This window comes from Equus quagga, chromosome 13, assembly GCF_021613505.1.
Source record: "Equus quagga isolate Etosha38 chromosome 13, UCLA_HA_Equagga_1.0, whole genome shotgun sequence".
Classification (NCBI taxonomy): domain Eukaryota; kingdom Metazoa; phylum Chordata; class Mammalia; order Perissodactyla; family Equidae; genus Equus; species Equus quagga.
Genome location: NC_060279.1, coordinates 38,913,728 through 38,935,349, shown reverse-complemented (window position 1 = coordinate 38,935,349; position 21,622 = coordinate 38,913,728). Strand labels below are relative to the sequence as shown.

The 21,622-nt window shown below is 51.7% G+C and overlaps 1 protein-coding gene across 1 annotated transcript; it reads left to right on the top strand.

Annotated features, from left to right (window-relative positions):
- Nucleotides 1–6,950: 6,950 nt before the first annotated feature.
- On the top strand, nucleotides 6,951–14,473 carry CHRNB2 (cholinergic receptor nicotinic beta 2 subunit). Its single transcript, XM_046681488.1, has 6 exons — nucleotides 6,951–7,014; nucleotides 8,254–8,399; nucleotides 8,579–8,623; nucleotides 9,000–9,109; nucleotides 9,979–10,951; nucleotides 14,303–14,473. Exons 1-6 carry the CDS (start codon nucleotides 6,951–6,953, stop codon nucleotides 14,471–14,473), a joined length of 1,509 nt encoding a protein of 502 aa, XP_046537444.1.
- The last annotated feature ends 7,149 nt before the right edge of the window (nucleotides 14,474–21,622 follow it).

The window sequence follows — 21,622 nt, the reverse complement described above, 5'->3', positions numbered from 1 at the left end:
CAGAAGGGGCAGCATATGCAAAGGTTTTGAGGTAGGACCGTGGCAACTTGGAGGAATGGGAAGAAGGCCTGTCTCTAGAATGAGGGAGAGAGAGCGATGAGGGAGAGAGAGAGAGGTAGGCAGGGGTTAAATCTTGGCAGATACTCAAAACCATGTTTAGGAGCTTGGGCTTTATTTTAAGATCAAGGAAGATTGAAAGATCACTAGAATTTTGAGAAGCTCTGGAAGCCTGGGTAACTAATAGTGGTAGCACTAAAGAGAATAAGACTTCCTAAAGGAGAGCTGAGTTTTGTGGGAAAGGTGGAGAGTTGGGTTATGAACATTGAGTGTGTGGAGGGAGGAGGCGATGTGTGACATTCTCCCGGAGACATCCAGTGGGTGTGGGTTCTGAGTTCAGGAGAGAGGCAGAGCCATGGTGTTAACTGGAGAGTCGGCTATAGCTGGCCTTTGACTTGGACCATAAAGGGGGCAGCACAGCTGAGTGGAAAGAGCATGGACTGGAGAATCAGACAGAACTGAGCTTGGCTTTGAGCTCTTCTGCTTTGCTAGCTATCTGACCTTGGAAAAGTTATTTAATTTCCGTGAAACTCAGTTTCCTTGTCTGTAAAATGGGTATGATACTCTCTGCCTTGCAGCGTGGGTGTTTGTGCTGGTTTGGATGAAATGAGATATGTAAAATGATTAACACAGTGATGGTGTAGAGTATACTGCTCAGCAAATGTTAACACTACTACTGCTATGATGATTGTTACTACTACAAAGTCAGGAGGCCCTGACCATTCAATACACATTTTTGGGGCTTTGCCACATGTCAGACTCTGGTCTAGGTATGAATATATGCAGCAGAGACAGGATCCCTGCTCCATGGCACTTACATTATAGTGCAAAGAGTCATATAATAAACAGATGAATAAAATAACCAGAAGAGTACCAGACTGGTAAGTAGATGCAAGAAATTAAGGTAGGGTCATGTGGGAGAGAATGACTGGGGGTTAAAGTCCAGTAGTCAGGGGAGGTCTTCTAGGGAGGCAGTGTTTGAGCTGAGATCTGATGAGGAGAAGGCAGGCCTGGGAGGGACTAGGGAAGAGCATCTAGGCAGAGGGAGTAACAACCTCAAAGACCCTGAGTGAGAACAAAGGTGGTATGGTCGAGAAGGAGGAAACTAATGATATACTGGCTGAGAGCATGGACTTGGAACCCCAGCTCTGCCAGCTGTTAATGGTGTGACCTTGGGCAAGTTCTTAGCCTGTTTGTCCTTCAGTTTCTGCATCAGTAACACGGAGATCATAATAGTACCTACCTCATAAGATTGTTGGGAGGATTAAGTGAGATAACACATGAGAAGTGCTTAGAACAGGGCACATAGTAAGAGCTTGGTAGAGGATCAGCATAGCTTGAGTCTAATGAAAGGGTGGTGGTGGGGGGTAGGAGATGAAGCCAGTGAAGAAAGCAGGGGCCATATATGGAGACCACAGTAAGTTATTTGGGTTTTATTCAAAATTCAGTGGGAAACCATTGAAAGATTTTAAGCCATGAGTGGCATGATCTGATTTTAAATTTTAAAAGATTCTTCTGGCTGTTCTATGGAAAATGGATTGTAGGGATTTTTTTTTTTTTTTTCTCCAAAAGGACATGTGTTATCAGAGTGAACAGATGCCCTTGTTGGGGCAGAGTGGGCAGCCTTCTCCTTTGACTTGCTCCCAGAAGCATAGCATTCTGTGACTGACTCAACAAATAGTCCTGAGCGCTTATGCTCTGCCAGGAACTGTAGTGGGCCCTGCGGGTGCAGAGACGAATAAGATACAGTCCCTGTGGAGAGTGGCCGGTCTAAATCCTGGCACAGAGGAGGGGGTCCTTATATGACAGCTGACACTCATTTTATCATTTCTTTTTTAAGATTTTATTTTTCCTTTTTCTCCCCAAAGCCCCCTGGTACATAGTTGTGTATTCTTAGTTGTGGGTCCCTCTAGTTGTGGCATGTGGGTTGTGACCTCAGCATGGCTTGATAAGCGGTGCCATGTCCGCACCCAGGATCTGAACTGGCGAAACCCTGGGCTGCCGAAGCGGAGCACGTGAACTTAACCAGTCGGCCACAGGGCCGGGCCCCCTTATTTTATCGTTTTTGTTGTATGTCTTATTCCAGCCCTCAGGAGCACATGGTAATGGATGAACTGGAGCCAGATAGCATCAACTGTAATACAGTGTGACAAACGCAATAACAGTGGTCAAGAAGGGTAAGGGCCTTGAAGGGTGATAGTGGTCAGGATTAACTTCCAAGAAAGAATGTGAAAGTAGAAGTAACTTAGATGGAAGTAGGGGGACATTCTGAAAAAAGTAGGCCCTAAAGTAGAAGAGGTCGGGAAGAAAGGCCTGAGACAAAGGAAGAGGGACTTAGTAGAAGAGAGGAAGAAGATGAGGAGAGGGCTCAGTGTAGGCAAGATTGTAGAAATCTTGGCGGTTGGTGCTTTAGCCTGAGGCCCCAGAGTAACCTTGAGAATATAGATTCTCCTGGAGGTCAATTTAGCAATAAATAATTAATCAAGAAACTTCAGGGACCGGCCCCATGGCCGAGTGGTTAAGTTCCCACGCTCCGCTTCGGCAGCCCAGGGTTTCACTGGTTCAGATCCTGGGCGTGGACATGGCACTGCTCGTCAGGCCACGTTGAGGCGGCGTCCCACATGCCACAACTAGAAGGGCCCACAACTAAAATACACAACTATGTACTGGGGGGATTTGGGGAGAAAAAGCAGCTGAAAAAAAAAAAAGATTGGCAACAGTTGTTAGCTCAGGTGCCAATCTTTAAAAAAACAAACTTCAAAACCTTTGAGCCAGCAGTTTCACTTGGAAATTATTAAAGGTAAGTGCAAAAATTTAGCTGCAATGGAATACTATGCAGCTTTTAAAAATAGTTATCAAAGAATACTTACTGGTATAGAGAGATGTTTGAGAAATAGTAAATGGAAAAGGAAGGTTACAAAGGTATATTACAGTGTGCTTTAAAAAAATAAAATGTACTCGATTTAGTTATGTATCCAACAGAAATACATATGTTTATACACCAAAAGCATGAATGAGAATGTTCATGACAGTATTATTTTTAATAGTCCAAAATAGGGAACAACCCAAATATCTGTCAGTGGTGGAATGGATAAACGATGATAGAGTCATACAGTGGAATACTCTACAGCAGTGAAGATGAGTGAACTACAATTACATTCAACAATGGCCATAATTCTCACTAATGCAGTGTTTAAAAAGACACAAAAGATTATGATTCCATTTATATCAAATTCAGCAGGCAAAGTTGATCTCTGATGTTAGAAGTCAGAATAGTGGTTACTTTTTTTCAGTCATTTTTTTTAATTGTGGGAAAAGACACATAGAAAATTTACCATTATATACATTATAACCATTATAAAGTATACAATTCAGTGGCATTCAGTAATTCACAATGGTGTGCAACTTTTACCTCTATCTAGTTCCAGAACTTCAAGCAGTACCCATTAAGCAGTCACCCCCGATTTCTACCCTCTTCCCCAAGATATTACTTTTTTAAAACTTTTTATTGAGATTATGATAGTTTACAACCTTGTGAAATTTCAGTTGTACGTTGTTTGTCAGTCATGTTGTAGGTGCACCCCTTCACCCTTTGTGCCCACCCCCCACCCCACCTTTCCCCTGGTAACCACTAATCTGTTCTCTTTGTCTACATATTTAACTTCCACATATGAGTGAGGTCATACAGAGATTGTCTTTGTCTACCCCAAGATATTACTTTTGAAAAGGAGGGAATAATGATTAGGAGGGAACATATGGGGATCTTCTGGATATTGGTAATGTTCTACTTTTTTTTATCTGACTGGGAGTTATATGTCTGTGTTCATGTTGTGAAAAAATATCTAGCTGTGTGCACTTACAATTTATATACTTTTTGTATGTTATATCTAAGTACACATAAGTTTGGATACATATATATAAATTTGGATATATGTATATATAAAGAGCTAACAGTTATTTCTGTTCTAGGAGGTAGGATTATGAATCTATTTGGTACCTACTTTGTTTTGCTAATTTGTGTTTTCCAATTGTTCTTCATAAATATGTATTACTCTGGTAATAAAATTTTTTAATTTAAAATATCTTAAACGAAGGAAAATAACATTGATTGTAATGCCTTTCAGGAGAAAATGTTCCTTACCATCAGAAGCAATGGGAGCGTCCCAACAAAACTTTGCCTGGTCACTCCTTTGCCTCAGGGCTGGTCCTTCTCTGTCCACGCATCACCCTGCCTCGTTCCAGATCGGTCCTCTCTCCCTGGCTGCCATTCTTGCTGGTGGACATGGAAGCAGTGTGTGTGGGAGGCAGAAGGGTAGGAGAGTGTTCCAGCTCTCCTTGGCCACTGGGTGGTTGTGCTCAGAGGACTCACTCCCTGCAAGGCTGGAATGAAGCTTGAGGTAAAAGCTGGGGATTTTGAAAAGAGAAGGTAGAAGCCAAGATGAACAGGCTGCCCAGACTGGCCTGAAGGGAGCATCTGGGAGCAACCAAGGGCTTCAAGCAAGCAAGTGACCCTCTAGTCGGTCAAACCAGAGACAAGCAACCACTCCAGAGAGAGATTTTCATAAAAAAAGATTTTTACAGCCTTCCTCGAACACCCAGCATCCACCAAAAGAGGGAAATACCAAGTACTAACTACATGTAAAGCTCCCTGCCCCTCTCTTTTAGGAGTTTGAAATGCCTTTAAACCCTTGTCTTATTGGCTTTCTCATCTTTCAAATCTCAATTTTCATCTCCATTATTAACCTGTCTCTCCTCTGTGTTTCATAGCACCTCATTTATATCTCTACTAGAGCAGCCAATACATTGTGTAATAAGTCTTTGCCACCGAACTGTGATCTCCTTAATAGGTAGGACTGGGCCTTTTTGATCACTGCTTCGTCAACACCTATACAATTCCTGGCAAACAGTAGATACCCAAATGTTGATCTGAATTGTTGAAGGTAGGTCTTCTTCCTGCCTTTGACCCTGTCCCCAAGTGGAGTGACTGCCCACCTTCCTTCCCTTTTCCTTAAGGCTTTTATTCTCTACTCCTTTCCTTGATTCCAAATCTTCCTTAATTCTTAAGAGATTATTACATGTTTTTCTCATGCACGTGCCCTGGAGCTTGTGGTGTAGATTTATGCCCATTTCCATGTGCATTATGGAGCCTGTAGTCATCCCACTTTCTCTCCAGACCTTTTCTGGTACTTGTCCTGTTTTTCTCCCTCAATTTCAGGAACTGAGGATATGTTAAATAAGTTGCTTTTAGCTGAGCTTTTGGAGAAGAGTTTCCTCCTACGTGTTAAAAGATGTCAGTCTTGTATGAGCCCTTTTCCTTATTTGTTGAGCCCTCACCATATGCCAGGCACTGTGCCGGATCATGATCCAGCAAGAGAGGCAGCCACCCCCTTAGACGGATTTGTTTATTCATTGGCCAGCCTCTGGAAACATGGAGCAGGGCACCTTACCTGGTCCTTGGTCAGGCATAGCTTCCTTGAAGAACAGACATTTCTGCCAAATATTCAAAGTTAAGAAGAAGGTGGTTGAGGGGAAATGGTGGATAAAAAGAGCCAAGGGAACAACATGTCTAAAAGCCCTTGAAGTATGGAGGATGGGAGAGACAGAATGTTCAAGGATCTTAAAGACATTGCCAATAGTTAGAGTATGTGGAGCTGGGGGTAGTGGCCTAGATGAGATTGAAGAAGTAGGCAGAGGTGGAATAAGACAGACCCTTGATGTATGAGAAGGCTGCTTTAGTCAGGAATCTTTTGGTTGAAAGTGACAAAAATCCACCTAAGAAAAAAGAGAAGCCTTTATTGGCTCAGAAGCTAAAAGTTCAGGGCTTTCAAGATCAAAGATGTCATTGAGTTTTGACACCTCTCTCTCTGTCTCATCTTTGCTCTCCTTTGTTAGCTTGATTCTTGGACTAGCCTCTGTGAAATGGTCCTCTGATCGCCCTTGTCACACAGAAGCCAAAGACTGGAGTGGAAGGAAATGGGGGTAAAAAAGGCTAATTGATAAGGGCCACTTATCCTCCCACTCTTGAAGGTGGCCTTCTTTTCAGGCCATGTCCAGATGTCCCCACCTTGGACCCCCTGGAGGAGGGCAGGAAGCTTGGCCTTTTAGGGAGTTTACAGAGGTCGAGAAGGGGACAGGGAAGGGGATCTTGTTTCCAGACTCCAAAGCTGTTTGCTTTCTTAAAATAGCAAACCCACAGCACACCCCGCCCCACCATCTCTTTCTCTAAGGGCCTGAAATGCATTTTGTGGGCTGCATTCTCAGCCTTCCCGAGAAGCAGGATCATTTAGGTTTGGTAAGAGAAAAAGAGGAGGGCGGGAACCCAGAAACTCCTCCGCACTCCCGCCCCCTCTTTCTGGCCCTCGGCCCCCCTGTACTAAGCGGACCCTGACCTATTTGTCTTACTCGCGCTGTTTCTTCCCGCCCCTTCTCAGACCCCTCCAGGTCCTGCCCCAACTTTGAGGCTTCAGAACTCTTCTACAGTCCCATGAACCGTCCTTCTGCCGCCTCACGCACGCCCTAACTAAGCAGGACCAGCAGAAGAATATCCCATCCCAGGACCCCCTTTTTTTCTGGGATCTGGCGCTTCCGCCTCCGGGGCGGAGACTCCTCCCCCTCACCATCCCAATTGTATTCCCTGGAAGAGCGGCCGGAAAAGCCTCCGCCTGTTCACACCGGGATAAGCGACAAGCTGGTTCCTTCTTGCAGTCCGCTCCTGGCGCCCCAGGCCCCGGCACAGCCGCACCGAAGGCCGCGAGCACCACCAGGGCCCAGCTCCAGCCGGGCGCAGCGGCGCGGGAGCGGCTTCAGCACCACGGACAGCGCCCCGCCCGCGGCCCTTCCGCCCGTGGCGCACTCTGGCTTCTCTAGGCCGGGCGGCGAGCTATGCTGGAGGCATGGCCCTGCGCTACGGCCCCGTGGCGCTGCTCCTCGGCTTTGGCCTCCTCGGGCTGTGCTCAGGTAAGGACATGTTGCCGCGCTATCTCACCTCAGGCTCGACGGTGGAAGGGAGGGATTCCTAGAGGTGGGGGAATCTGCCGGGGGTCGGGAGAGACCCCTGGGACTACAGGGAGCACCTAGGAGAATGAACTGGGAGGAGGGCATACCCGAAGGAGTAAGTGCTGCAAGGAAGAGATGGAAACGGCAGTGGTGGTGGGGAGGGTGGACACAGAGAGGAAGGAGGGAGGCGATCTCCCCCGGCTTTCTAGGGTGGCAGGAGGGCAGACTCTGATTGTGGCTGAGATGCCATTTGACTTCTTGTGAAACATTATCTCAAGAAATCTACCTGGTTCAGCACCCTCTCTTGGCTCTCCATCATTTCCTGGCCCCATATTGGGCTCCTAGTTCTGCTCACTCCACAGGGGCAAGGCAGGAAGGGGAGAAGAGACTTCTCAACTCTCTTGTAGGGTAGGACAGGAGACTTGGAAGGGAAGAAGCTCTGGCAGGTGGAGGGCCAGGGGGGAACTCTCTGAGGGGGTGGAATGTGTTTGTGCAGAGTTGCAGAAGAAGATAGAGTGTGTAGAGGGGTAGGTACAAAGGGAATGTACAACTCAACGAGCTTTCACACCTACATGCCATCTCATGGGAGGTGGGCTCCTGTGTGTGTGGAACTTGGGACTATATTTATGCCCTCACGCACAGCTCAGGCAGCCCAACTATTCTACTCCAACCCAGTGCCTTTGAGGGGAAGTGTGGGGTCACAGCCACAGTCACATGTGTAGGCATAGAATGTCACTTGTACACATAGGTGGGCACTGACTGAGGAGGAAACCTGTGTAGTGGGACACAAATAACTTCCCCTTTCACCACCCTCCAAAACCTTCTGTGAATCAGAGGTATCTTCTAGGAGAAGCCGTGGAAACAGAAATCTCAAGTCTTAAAACCATCTTCTGAAACCATGCAGGAAGAGCAGGTCTCCACTAATCCTTGCAGAATGGGTGTTTAGTCTGGAGGCTTCTGTGGGTGGCTGTCTGGGCTCCTCGGTCAGTGACCTCAGAGAGGGGCTTTTCTCTGGGGGCCTCCATGGGGTAACCTAAGCATTTTGCTGTGTCCTTAGGGATGTTGCAGTGGGAAGCTACAGCCCCTCCTGTTTGCGCCTGGGTTGTCCCACTTGCCTAAGGGGTGTGGGATTCCGAGTGGGCCTTCCTTGCCTACTTACTTACCTCTTCCCCCCTCCCCCCACCCCATCCCCTTGCCTAGGAGTCTGGGGTACGGACACGGAGGAGCGGCTGGTGGAGCATCTCCTGGATCCTTCCCGCTACAACAAGCTTATCCGCCCAGCCACCAACGGCTCTGAGCTGGTGACAGTACAGCTCATGGTATCACTGGCCCAGCTCATCAGTGTGGTGAGTGGGGGTCCCAGACTCTGCCCAGCTGATGAAGTCAGCACAATGGGAATGTGTTCACGTTCGCGCTTACTCCTCTGGAGCCGTCGAGGCTTAGGGAGGTGTGGGAGGGACCACGGATGGTTGTACTGGGCCTACAGGCTGGGGGCCCTTCTCAGCAGCTTCTTTGTTCACTGCAGCATGAGCGGGAGCAGGTCATGACCACCAATGTCTGGCTGACCCAGGTGAGTGTGCTCCTCCTGCTTTCCCCTCATTTAATCTCCTCAAGACAAGCAGAAAGATATAGACTTTGGAGTCCTAAACAACTGGATTCAAATCTTGGTTCTTCCACTCACATGCTCTGTGACTTTGAACATGTTAAACTCTGCAAGATTCCTTTTCTCATTTGTAAAATGTAGATTCTAATACCTTCCCTTGGTTGTGTAAATTAAATGAGAAAGTACCTTATGAGCCATATTTGCTGGGCAGAGAAGTCACTGTGGGGAGGCGATGGCTTTTAAAAGCTTCCTCATGCCAGATGGGCCCCTCTTGTCCCTGTCCTTGACCTTGAGCCCCTCCCAGGGCAGAGGTTGGTGCTGCCTCCCTCTCTCCCTTTCCCAGGAGTGGGAGGATTATCGCCTCACCTGGAAGCCTGAGGAGTTTGACAACATGAAGAAAGTTCGGCTCCCTTCCAAACACATCTGGCTCCCAGATGTGGTCCTATACAACAAGTAGGTGACCGTGGAGAAATGAGAAGACTGGAGGAGACCATGGGAGTGTTCAGGGAGAGAAGGGGTCTTGGGGAAAGTAAATTAGCTCATGCCAGGGGAGAGAAGGCACTTTTCATTGGCACAGACACAGTCACTACCCAGACAGACAGACCCAAACCAGTGAGGTGTAATGTGGACGGCCAAGGTGACTGGGGCCGTGGCCAGTTCCCTCCCGTTCAGTTAGGAGTCCCAGTGTGTGGAGCTACAGTGGGATACACACGAGGATTGACAGCCCCCAGTGCCTAAACTGATTCAGGAATTGGCTTTCCTCGAGGCTTGGGCAGGATCAAAGAACCTGGAGGTCCCAGCTTCACCTCCAGCTTCCATCCCCTCTCCTGCAATAATCCCTCTTTACTTCCAAGATCCAAAACCACTGGTGGGACCATCTCCTGCTCCCACCAGCCTCTGCCCCACTCCATTGCTTGGGGCTCCTCACTCTGTCTTCCCTGGTTCCTCCAACTTCTCCACTCTCATGTGGAGCAAGCAGCTTACATAATGCATGACAAGTAGCAAACATATCCATCCAGGTCTTTGTTGTCGTTGTCACTGCCCTCCCCCCACCCCCATCCACCCTCTTGTGTCTCTGAGGGGCCTCCCAGGCCTCCTGGTCAGGACACCTCTCTCCCCACCAACCCACCCAGATCCCCTTCTTGCTCAATTCCTGCTCCACCTCCCTAGACTCCTGAATCATTACCCTCCCACCCGGGTTTCCCCTACCCTTACCTCACTTTGCCTTTCCTCTCCTCCCACTCAGGGCTGGGGTGATGGGTGGGGGTGGGGGTGGTGGAGGGACGCTTAGGCCAGGGCTGACTGTGCTTATCCCTCGGCAGTGCTGACGGCATGTACGAGGTGTCCTTCTACTCCAATGCCGTGGTCTCCTATGACGGCAGCATCTTCTGGTTGCCGCCTGCCATCTACAAGAGCGCATGCAAGATTGAAGTAAAGCACTTCCCATTTGACCAGCAGAACTGCACCATGAAGTTCCGCTCGTGGACCTACGACCGCACCGAGATTGACCTGGTGCTCAAGAGTGACGTGGCCAGCCTGGATGACTTCACGCCCAGTGGTGAGTGGGACATTGTGGCGCTGCCAGGCCGGCGCAATGAGAACCCGGAGGACTCCACTTATGTGGACATCACGTACGACTTCATCATCCGCCGCAAGCCACTCTTTTACACCATCAATCTCATCATCCCCTGCGTGCTTATCACCTCACTAGCCATCCTTGTCTTCTACCTGCCGTCCGACTGCGGTGAGAAGATGACGCTGTGCATCTCTGTGCTGCTGGCGCTCACCGTCTTCCTACTGCTCATCTCCAAGATCGTGCCGCCCACCTCCCTCGACGTGCCGCTTGTCGGCAAGTACCTCATGTTCACCATGGTGCTCGTCACCTTCTCCATCGTCACCAGCGTGTGCGTGCTCAACGTGCACCACCGCTCGCCCACCACGCACACGATGGCTCCCTGGGTCAAGGTCGTCTTCCTGGAGAAGCTGCCCACGCTGCTCTTCATGCAGCAGCCGCGCCACCGCTGCGCCCGCCAACGCCTGCGCCTGCGGCGGCGCCAGCGCGAGCGCGAGGGCGCGGGTACCCTGTTCTTCCGCGAAGCCCCGGGGGCCGACTCCTGCACCTGCTTCGTCAACCGCGCCTCGGTCCAGGGCCTGGCCGGGGCCTTCGGGGCTGAGCCCGCGCCGGCAGCCGGCCCCGGGCGCTCCGGGGGGCCGTGTGGCTGCGGCCTCCGGGAGGCGGTGGACGGCGTGCGCTTCATTGCGGACCACATGCGGAGTGAGGACGACGACCAGAGCGTGAGTGCGGCGCGGGGCTCGGGCGTGAGATGCGGGGGCTACAAGGCCCTCGGGATCTGGAAAGCCGCGGCGTTATGTAGACACGCAAAGCTATAGGAGTGCGGGCTGCGGCAAGCGCGAGTCCAGCCTGGTGCTGAGGGCGTGGGCGCTCGCTTGGGTTCTCTATTGGCTTCCGGGAGGCGCCGCCTAAGTTGGAGTCGGTACAGAACGACCTTGAGGCTTCCTGAGGACTAGTATCCGGGGCGAAATGCCGCAGCTGGGGCATTTTAGTGCTGGGGGGACGGCCAGGAAGGGGAGGAGGCCTTCTGGGTTTGCAGTCAGCCTGTGGCCGTGACCCCGAGAATCCCTCCCCGCTGCTTGTATTCCCAAATTCGAGTTGTTAATCTGCAGCTCTTAGCACAAACGGCAATGAGTCCTCTGTGCCCCCCAAGGGGGACAAAATAGAGGGCAGTAGAAGGTGTGTGGGTGGGATGAGGGTGGGGATTTAAGAGGTTCCATGAGCCCAGTTGAGGTGGAGGGGACAGAGTCCCAAATCAATAACCCTTTTCTGCTCCCGGGGTCCCCGGGGATGGCCTCCTGAAATATTTATGCGGGGGGGAGCAAGTGGAGGCCAGGGCTTCCTAGACCCTCCCCCCAGCTTTCTGCACACGCAGCTCTTTCTGCAGCGGCTCCCCAGAAGGGACTCGTTGAGCACTGAGCCAAGGGTTGGGGAGGAGGCATGATGGGTTGACATCCTCTCACCTTGGGCTGTGGTTGGCGGCCCCACGCCTCGGTCAGTCTTTGGCTGCCTGGCTGGTTCCAGGCTGTGGCTCAGCTGTTGCCATGGTGACTGGCCAGGTTTCTGCTGGGACATGGGGATTCCATTTTGGGGGTGAAGAAGGACAGGCTCCTGTTTAGGAGGGGGCTTCAAAGCCTGAAATTTTTGTTCCCTGGAAGTGCAGGATATCAGGCTGGAGCTGGGGCTTTGGCTAGGGAGCAGGTTATGGTCCTGATGTCGAGGAAGAGGGAGACTGAGGCTGGAGGAGATGGGGCAGGAGGCGTGGAGGCGGCTGAGGCCAAGTGGGAGATGCAGGGGCTCAGCCCAGCTACGTCACTGCCTCCACGTCCCTTGCTGCAGTCTACTCATGTAATGTGCATTTAGTGAGCTAGGTGCCGCAGATGCAGTGACCTACTTGAACGCTACACAGGCATCTCAAACTTAACATGTCCAAAACTGCATGCTTGATCTACATCCCCGCCACCAACTTCATCCTCCTCCAACCTCCCCATCTTTTAGCAAATGACATCACGATCCTCTACCCAATGGTTCAGACCAAAAACTTGAAGTGATCCTTGATTCCTCTCTTTCTCTCTGACCTCCCCCACCATCCAAATCATCAGAAGTCCTGTCCTGTGGGCGCAACCTCCAGAATAATTCTCAGCTTCATCCTTTCTTCACCATCTCCACGTTCCCCCCTGGGCTGTAGGCCTCCATCAGCTCTTGCCTGGACCAGGACAGAGACTCCTAATGGCCTCCCTGATTCAGCTCTTTGCTCCTTCATCCAAATAGACCGTGTCTCCTCCTCAACTTGTGCCTTCTCCCCCTCGCTCAGGTCACTGGCTTATCTGCTCCACTGTTCTGAGCGAGGTAAGCTCTCTCCTGTCTCAGAACCTTTGCACGTGCCTGGAATGCCCTTTTCTTTTCCTTTTAAAAATTATTACTATTTTTAATTTTTGCTTTGCTGTTTGAGAGTAAGTTGCAGACATTGTGACACTTTATTCCAAATACTTCAGCATGTTTCTCCTAAAAAAGGGACATTGTCTAGCATCACCCAGGTTCAATGATCAAATTCAGGACTTTTAGCATCAATGCAATACCTTTATCTGATATAAAGTACATATTAAAATTTTTCCAATTGTCTCGGTAATGTCATTTGTAGCCTCACCCCCCACTCCTCAATCCAGGATCTCGAATTGCATGTAGTTCTCCTGTCTCTTTAGTCCCCCTCCATCTGGAATGGTTCCTCAGCTTTGTCTTTCACGGCATAAACATTTTTGAAGGGTACAGGCTGGTTGAAGGTCTCTCAGTTTGGGTTTGTCTGGTTGTTTCTTTCTTCAATGTATTCCTGACACAGCTGGCTCCTTCTCACTTATCAGATTTTAGCTTAAACATCACCTCCTCAGAGACGCCTTCCCAGACCACACCCTAAATTATATCTTCCCCTCCATTCCTCTATCTCAGTTCTTTGTTTCCTTCTAAGCACCCAGCACTGTGTAATTACTTTATTTTTACTTGTTTTGCGTCTGTCTCCCTCAGTAGATGTAAACCGTAGGATCGTTTGTTTGCTCTCAGTCATCTCCCCATGCCTAGCCTGGTGCCAGGTACATAGTAGGCACAAGTGTGACATGGATGAGTCATTATACAGCTGATGTCTCGTGAAGGTGCACAGTTGCCTCCTTTCCATCCTCCTGCTTGCCAGGCTGCAGGTGAACATGTGTACAGAGGCCCAGACTCAGACGGGAGTGGAGCAGCTCCGAGTGGAGGCCAGCCCTTCGTGCAGGCCCTGTAGAGGTTATTCTCTTTTGAATGATTTGCTTCCATCTGGGACCCCGTCCTCACCCCTGGGGCCTGCATGCTCAAGGCGGTGCTGCTGGACGGGGCTCCCCATGCAGTCATATAAGGAGCAAGGCCCGCAGAGGCAGCCATTCATTCACTAACTCAACACCCATTACTGACACTCTGTGTTCCAGATGCTGGGATTACAAAGATGAATCAGTTCGGGTCTCTATAGTTTAGGAGCTCATAACTTATAGATGGGGGAATGGGAGTCAGGCATGCAAGTTGAAATGACAATACAATGCAGTAAAAATACTGTGATAGAGATGTGGACACAGTGCTGAGGGAACCCAGAGGAGACAGTGGTTCATTCTGGTCGAGTGGATCAGGGAAGCCTTCATAGAAGAGTTGACATTTGATTTGGGCTTTAAAGGATGTGTAGGAGTTCACCAGGTAGAGAAAGAGAAGACTGAAATCCTAGATAGACAGGAAACCCAAAGGCACAGAGACCTGAGAGGACACATTGGGCTTTGGTAAGTCTGGGTTATAAGGCAGAAGAGGATAGGAAGTAGGCTCAGATTTGTCATAGGTGGGTCCTAATTCAAGCCCTGGGAGTTTGTATGGGCTCTGCAGGCAGTGGGGCCACTCTGGAGGCTTTTAAGCAGGCAAGACTGGAGCCATGCTTTGGGTCACTGTGGGATCATGGAGGGAGAGGAATGATGTGTGTGTATGTGGTGGGACCTCCTTATCCCCATTCCACTCCTGTCCTGCATCATGTGACTGATACCTGGGCCTCTCTCCTCTCCTCTGTCCAGGTGAGCGAGGACTGGAAGTATGTCGCCATGGTGATCGACCGCCTGTTCCTTTGGATCTTTGTCTTCGTCTGTGTCTTTGGCACCATCGGCATGTTCCTGCAGCCTCTGTTCCAGAACTACACCACTGCCACCTTCCTCCATGCAGACCACTCGGCTCCCAGCTCCAAGTGAGGCCCTCCCCAGCTCCAGGCTCCTTCCCCACCTTGCCCTCTGTTGTACAATAGTTTTGGGTGGAGGAGGGATGAGCGAGCTACCAGGAAGAGGGGCGCTGCCCCCACAGATCCATCCTTTCACTTCACCTGGAGCCCCTCCCCCTCCCCCCCCCCAACACCGCCAGCGCCGACCTGGAGGCTGGACCAGCTGCCTTGTGTTTTGGCTGCTCTCCTTCTCCTCTTGTACCAACCCAGGCAATAGTGTTGCTGGTCGAGGATGAAGGCTGAGAAGTGGAGGACAGAGATGTTGGAGCCTTCCATCCTGAGGAAAGTGTGCTGGGGAAGGGCCAAAGAAGGGGACAGAATCATTCGCTGCCTCAAAGTCATGAGGGAAGGGGTGTGCGGGAGGAGAGTGGGAGGGACAGGGACTCTGACTCTGTGCTGGGCTGGCCTGACACAATGGTAGATCAGAAGGGAGGAACAAGAGGAGAGTGGTCTGGGTGGCCTGACGTCTGCCCCTGCTTAAGTGGACAGCGGCTGGGCCGGGTGGGCCTCACGGTGGGCAGAGCTTCCTGCCCAGAGGGTTAGCCTGTGCTGTGGTCAAATTCCTCAGGGGGGGCGTCCGGCCCAGTCCCCCAGGACCTTGCTTCTAAGGGGTCCAGAGCCCAGCCCCAGGTCCCCTTCTCCCCGTGAAGAATTCTCTGCATCCCCTGCACTTCCCTCTCCTGTTTTGCTCAGGCCACGGTGTGACGGGCAAGGCTGGGTATTAGGGGAGCCTCTGAGTTCTGAGTCTTTGGGTGGCCTGCTTGGAGTCCGAGGTCCGTGTACTTGAACTATACGAGAAGTGCCGGTTCACAGGCTTTCTCCCCACTTGAACTGACTGGTTGTTTGAAGGAAGTAAACTAAGGACTTTAATTTTAAGCAGACCCAGCCTTTTTGCCCTCAGCAGAGCTGGCTGGGCGGGCGAGAGCGGCTGTGGAGGCCAGCCAAGCAGGGAGTGACCGGCCGGAACTCTGCCACATCAGCACTGCTCCTGCCCCGGTCCTTCCATTCACGCTTCCGTCCTTCCTGCTCTGGCCCCTCCCCTTTCCCTCCCAACCAAACCTGAGCAGGCTGGAAGCAGAACTTCAAAGGACGGGTCTGCTGCTGCCAGTGGCTCCTCAGAAAACACCACCTTTGGCTTCCTGTCCTGTGGGTCCCTGGAGGCATTATCCTGACACTCCTCCCAGGGTCCAGCTGGATGCCACTGGCCTCTTAGCCCAGGAAACAGACCTTTCACGGGATCTCCTGCCCCTGCGGCCACCACATGACTGGCTCTGATCTGTGGTCCCAGCCTGTACTCAGTGGTGGGCCAGCAGGTAGCTGGTCTCAGAGGGGTGAGTCTGCCAAGCACACACAAGCGTCCTGCCCAATACAGACCTCCTTGTTCCCTGGAGCCCAGCTGGACTCCCACTTCTCCAGGCACAGCAGAGGTGGAGGGGGTACTGATGGGTGGGAGGAGACACAGTGCAGGCGAAGGGCGCTTGGCAGGGATCACAGCCTGGATTCGAGTCCCACCTCTGCCACTTACTTGCTCAGCCAGCTTCAGCAAGTGTCTTTGCCTTGCTAGGCCCCAGCTTCCTCACCTATAAAATAGGGTAGTAACGTCCTCTTGGGTTTGCTGTGAGGATGAAGTGATGTTGGTGAAAAAGGCCAGTGCTCGTACCTGGCACGGAGTAGATGCTTCACGAATGTGGAGTCTGAGAGGCAGTCAGAGCTGACGGGAGTGGGGTCATCTGACTGTCATGTCAGTCTCCGTCCCAGACCCTTCCTTGCCTTATCTCTTCCTCAAGCAAACCAAGTCCCCCGAAACAGGGCCCGGATAAATGCTGGGGGAGCTGGGTGCTGGCAGGATGCAGCTGCAGAGGAACAGTACAGGGAATGCTCAGGGAGTCTCATGGGTGGGCCTCTCTCTGGAGCATCCTCAGCAAAGTGTCATTACATTCCTGGGCTGATCTCTGGCCCTGGCCTGGCCTCCTCTGTGTCAGCTCCTCCCACCACAGGGCTCTGGGCTGATCCAGTCTTGTACTGGCTGTAGAAGAGCACCACTGGGACTAAGCCCGCAGGTATGCGAGATATGCCTCAGTGCACTTCCCCACCCGCCAGAGTGGGCTCATGGACATCTCTTCTGTGGGGGAGTCTCAGCACTATGGAGACTCCCTTCCAGAACAGCAAATTGAGAACTGTCTGGACCCCCCTCAAACTCATAGCCCTGAGGAAACATCCCAGAACCTGAAACAGCAACTGGAAAGAAACCCTCCCTCTGAAGGGCAGGGGCCTCCTTCTGAAAGGTAGGGTGCCAGCCTGAGACACCCCCGCCTGGACTCCTTGCCAGCGCCTGGGCTGCTGGCGAGGCCCCGTCGGCTGCTGCTCTGGCTATCTTTGCTGTTAGTACTTCCCACAAGTAGCTGTTGTCCAAGTCAGTCACCAGACGGTGCAGGAGCGGCTGTTGGAGAGCAGCTTGTCCAGCTCCTCTCCACAAGCCATCTGACACGTAAGGAGCTCGAGGCCCAGAGGTTGCTGCCTGACCTTGCATAGCACGTAACTCTGAACTTGCTCATCCTCCTCCGTAAAGTGGGGATGACAGAGCTGGCCGAGGGCTGCAGCAAGGGAGAGGGATCAATGTATATGAAGGGTTAACCGGGCAGATCCCTGGGGCAGTGCCATTCCCTCCATCGCTGGGTGCAGCCCTTTGGGGACCATGCCAGTAGGGAGGAAGGGAGGGCAGAGGGGGAAGAAGGAGGGTCCCACTGCATGGGCAAGGTGTTACCACATGTCAGTACAGAGTGTGAACCCTCAGGGGCATTGGGAAGCTTTGGAGAACCCGTCTCCTCTACCCTTGGGTCCTCTGTCCTCTTCCCTCAGTGTGCTCAGGGAAGCTCCTTGGAGAGAATCGGGTGCCCAGCTCAGCGGTGGGCAAGGACCAGAGGCCCCAGATCTGAAGTGGGAGGTAGAGATACCGCACTGAAATCCAAGCGAGGTGGGCTGGGAGGGGGGCAGTGAGGAAACGAGTTGGGCTTGTCTCCATCAGACGGCAAGGCTGAACGCGGTCTGAGAGCTCTTTTTGTCTGAAAAGAGGGCATGAAAGACTCTCTGCTTTTGACGGTTGGCATTGCAGCAGGAGGAAGGCAGTCTCCTGGCAGTGAGGAATCTAACACTGGAACAGCTGGCACCACGTTAGTGAAGATTTAAAAGCAAACAAGACACAGGCAGCCCCCTAGCTGGCATTTCTGCACAGGACAGCTGTCTGCGGAGGAGGGGCAAGGTTGTTTCCCTCTAAGTACACGGAGGATTTGGGGGCTTTGAGCCCTGTTCTGCTCTCCTCCCAATCCCCTGATTAGCTCCTGTTTGCTCAGGGCCTGCTCTGTGCCACTGCTTCCTTACAACAGTCCTGCAGGGAAGGGGCCCCTGTGACAGAAGAGAAAGCAGGGCTCAGAGAGGCCGAGTGACAGCTAGCGAGTCGCGCTGTGCCTGAAACCCAGACTGATCGAGTCCATGCTCTCGCCGTGGCCTGAGGCCAGTGGGAGGAGAGCTCCTTGGGAGGAAAGTGAGGGGCAGTTGGGGTCCTCTCTGAATTCACTACGCGAGCCAGAGTGGACTCAGATCCAGTTGTCACCTCTGCTCTAAGCAGAGTTGGGCTGGTGTCACAGCATCACTCACAGCCTGCCTGGTGCTGGCCAGTCACCCGCCAGACTAGACAGAACAAGCAGCCACCTTTGACTATTCATCGCACAGGCCTGAGGGGTCAGTGTGATACTCACATGCTTCCTAAGGGACTGTAGGTCCAGGAGTCTTAGGACCCCTCACTCACCACCCTCAGTGCCCCCATCTCCCTGACACTAGCCTTGGCCTCCCTTATCTACGCTCCTGGAATATTTGCACTGGTCTAGCCCATTCCAGGCCAGACTCATTAGGAACTCAAGATTCTCTTAAAGAAAGTTGTTTCCAAAGATGTCTTGTCTCTCTGTAATGTTTTGGGGAAAGAGGGAGGACTCTCATGGGTCGGGGGTGGCAAATATGGGAAAAAGGGAGTGTGCTGGGGAAACGGGACTCATGAGGTTAAAGACATTACAAGACTCTAAAGAAAAGGTCAGTGGTAACTTTAATTATTGTGACATGTTGCCTTACAAGTCCATTCATCAGATGGAGAAGAAATGGCCAAATGTGGGCCCCATAGCAGATGAAGCCCAGAAATAGGTCCCGGGGAAGACCTTTTTAAAGAAGGGACCCTTGGGGGCCAGCCCCATGGCCAAGTGGTTAAGTTCCTGCGCTCCGCTTCGGCAGCCCAGGGTTTTGCCGGTTCAGATCCTGGGTGCGGACATGGCACTGCTCATTAGGCCACGTTGAGGTGGCGTCCCACATATCACAACTAGAAGGACCCACAACTAAAATATACTTGGGGGATTTGGGGAGAAAAACCAGGAAAAAAAAAAAGATTGGCAACAGTTGTTAGCTCAGGTGCCAATCTTTAGAAAAAAAAGAAGGGACCCTGGAGGACAGGGCAGAGGTGAGGACCAGTCTCCCAGAGGCAGGACGGCCGGGCTTCCTTTCACAGCCGGAGGCCAGACCTGCTCCCAGAACACTGGTTTGATCTGGCCCCAAATCCTGGAAACAGTATTAAGTTGTGGGCTCCCTAGATGAAATGCAGGATGAACAGCAACTGAAACAAAGAAAATTCCTCTCATGTCCCCACAGGGCAGTCCTGCTTCCCAGGCCACTCGGAGGTGGGTGGTGGGGAGGACAGGCTTTTCCCTCTGCAGATGTGCCTGGCACTCACATCAGGTGCGAAGGAAACTGTCTCCTTTCTGAAAGCCCTGGACACTACATTTCCCCCAGGTGGAACCGGGAGCTGCCTGAGGACAGACAGGACAGATGTGCTGGAGATCCCTGGTACATCATGCAGGTGGAGACGTTCTTCTTCGCCGTCTTTAAACTATTCAGCTCACCTAGCACTGTATTTCAGCAGATTGTGAACAACACCCATGCAGAGTTCTGACCCTTACTTAAGGTGTCCCCAAACAGGCCACTGGCCCTCCCGGCCTTGTTGTCCCATCTGTACAATGGATGAGGGCGGAGCCTTCATTGTGACTCAGCCTCGCTGTTCAGTACTTTGGGTCCTCTAGTATGACACCATTTTTAAAAGGTCAAAGATGAGTGTTGCAGAAATTCTGGACTAAATTACAATGCGGAAAGTGGTGCATCCTCTTTGAAATTCAACGTGGAGAGACATTCAGGCTACCTTCAATAAAACAGAAAGCAAATGGCCTGTCTCCTAAGACTGCAGCCAAGCCAGTTCTGGTCTCTGCTGCAACTTCATTCCATATATGCACATCCCTGCAGGGAAGAGAGCCGGTGGGGGCAGAGGGCTGAGGAAAAACACCCTTCACGCGGAGAGCTGGGGTTGTGTATGTCACTGTGGTATTGTCTCAGGGGATGTTCTTCTGCTCTGGGCTTTGAAATCTTGCTTATCAAATCTCTGGGGACAAGATATTTAATTATGGGCCCTGACGGGGAAGGGGGTGTGTGGAGCCTGCTGCCCCCACCCCACCTGGACACAGGCTCACCTCCCAGGGAGCCCTCTGAAATGGCTCCTTTCTGCCGGCTGAGGGATGACCCTCTCCCCAGGTTCTGTGTCAGACGCAGCTGATGCTGTTACCCAAAATCCCAGGATCACAGCTCCCTCTGTCCCCACTTTCACTTCCCCCAAGAAACCAAGATTTGAGGCTTTCTAACAATTCGATTCTTCTTTTTTATTTATCAGGAATGTGTATTTTTAGTCACTGTTACCAAGGGACACAAAAAAGCAGAATCATGGAACTGACTGCAGTCATCCTGGCACCAAGTCTATGCTTGGGCTCTTCCCCACTCTGCTCTTGGAGTCACTACCAAGACCCCAAAAACCAAGAAAGTGTCTGCATCGTAAGTAAGGAAATAGCTTCAAGCAGCAACAGTTCGTACAAGTGATTATTCAAAGAATGCACAAGAGCCACAGTTCAGACAAATCAACTACAAGGATCATTTAACCAAAAAAAGGGGGGGAGGCAGGGGTCTTGCTGCTTAAAAACAAAGATCGGACAAAAAAGTGAAGAGAACACTCTAGGTGGGGGCTCGACTGCCTCTGTCCTGGGTGACTCAGAGAGGTGTGAGGGGGCACGGCCGTGCAGGGCCGGACACAGGCTCGTTTCCAGCAGACACGTGGGGTACAGGGATGCCTGGCTCTCTCCCTACAGCAGAGACCGAAGACTGCGAGTTTGTTAGACGAGACCTAGGGGAGGGGAGGGCTCTGCTCCTTCCAGCGGCCCGTGCTCCTGGTTAGAGAAGAGGCGGTGAGTCAGAGCTCTGCCGGAGATTCTGAGGGTGGACCCAAGGGGCTGAACGTCCCGAGAACCAGTAGGTGGTGCCCTCCAGCCGAAGACCCAGGGAGAGGAGCTGCCTCCCGGGGCAGGACTGACTTTGTGTGCCTTCAGCAGATTCACAGGACGGGGTGGCAGGCCCCTTCCATGCCAGATGACAGGCACCGTTTCCCTACCAGTTCCTTGGGACACTTTGCTGTTCCACAAAGACATCCTTAGTATACTTAAAAAACTTGGGTTTTCTTATTTTGGTCAGAAGTACAAAGGGAACAGTAGCCACAAGAATAAAAGTGCAACCATGGATGTATCCACTGTTGAAGAGGGGGACGGTCAGAGGGCTAACTAGTCGGTGGTTTGCGGCGTGTTGGGGAGGGTGGAAAATCAGCTGAGGGCACTGGCTTGGCATGTTCACAGATACAGAGGAATCATGTAGCTGAAAGAGACAGGCTCAGGTCTGGAGGTGACAGGCCTCCCTACTTCTCTGGAGCATGTCTGGCTGACTTAGGCCCAGAGCTAGACTCCACAGAGAGGCCGAAGGCTTTAACCACAAGAGTCAACGTGAACGTGAGGCGCACACAAAGGGTCCCACCTCCCAGAGTTTTAGGACAACCTGCCCTTTCACCTACAACTACTGTTGTATGTCAACCCTATAAAGATTCCTTGACAGGCGAGAGATCTCAGGTCTGTGACCTGCTCGTGAACAACCTTCTGAAGCTGTCTGGCCAAACAAAAGCACTTGGATAAACTGAGCATTAGATCTGGATTTTAAATCTGCG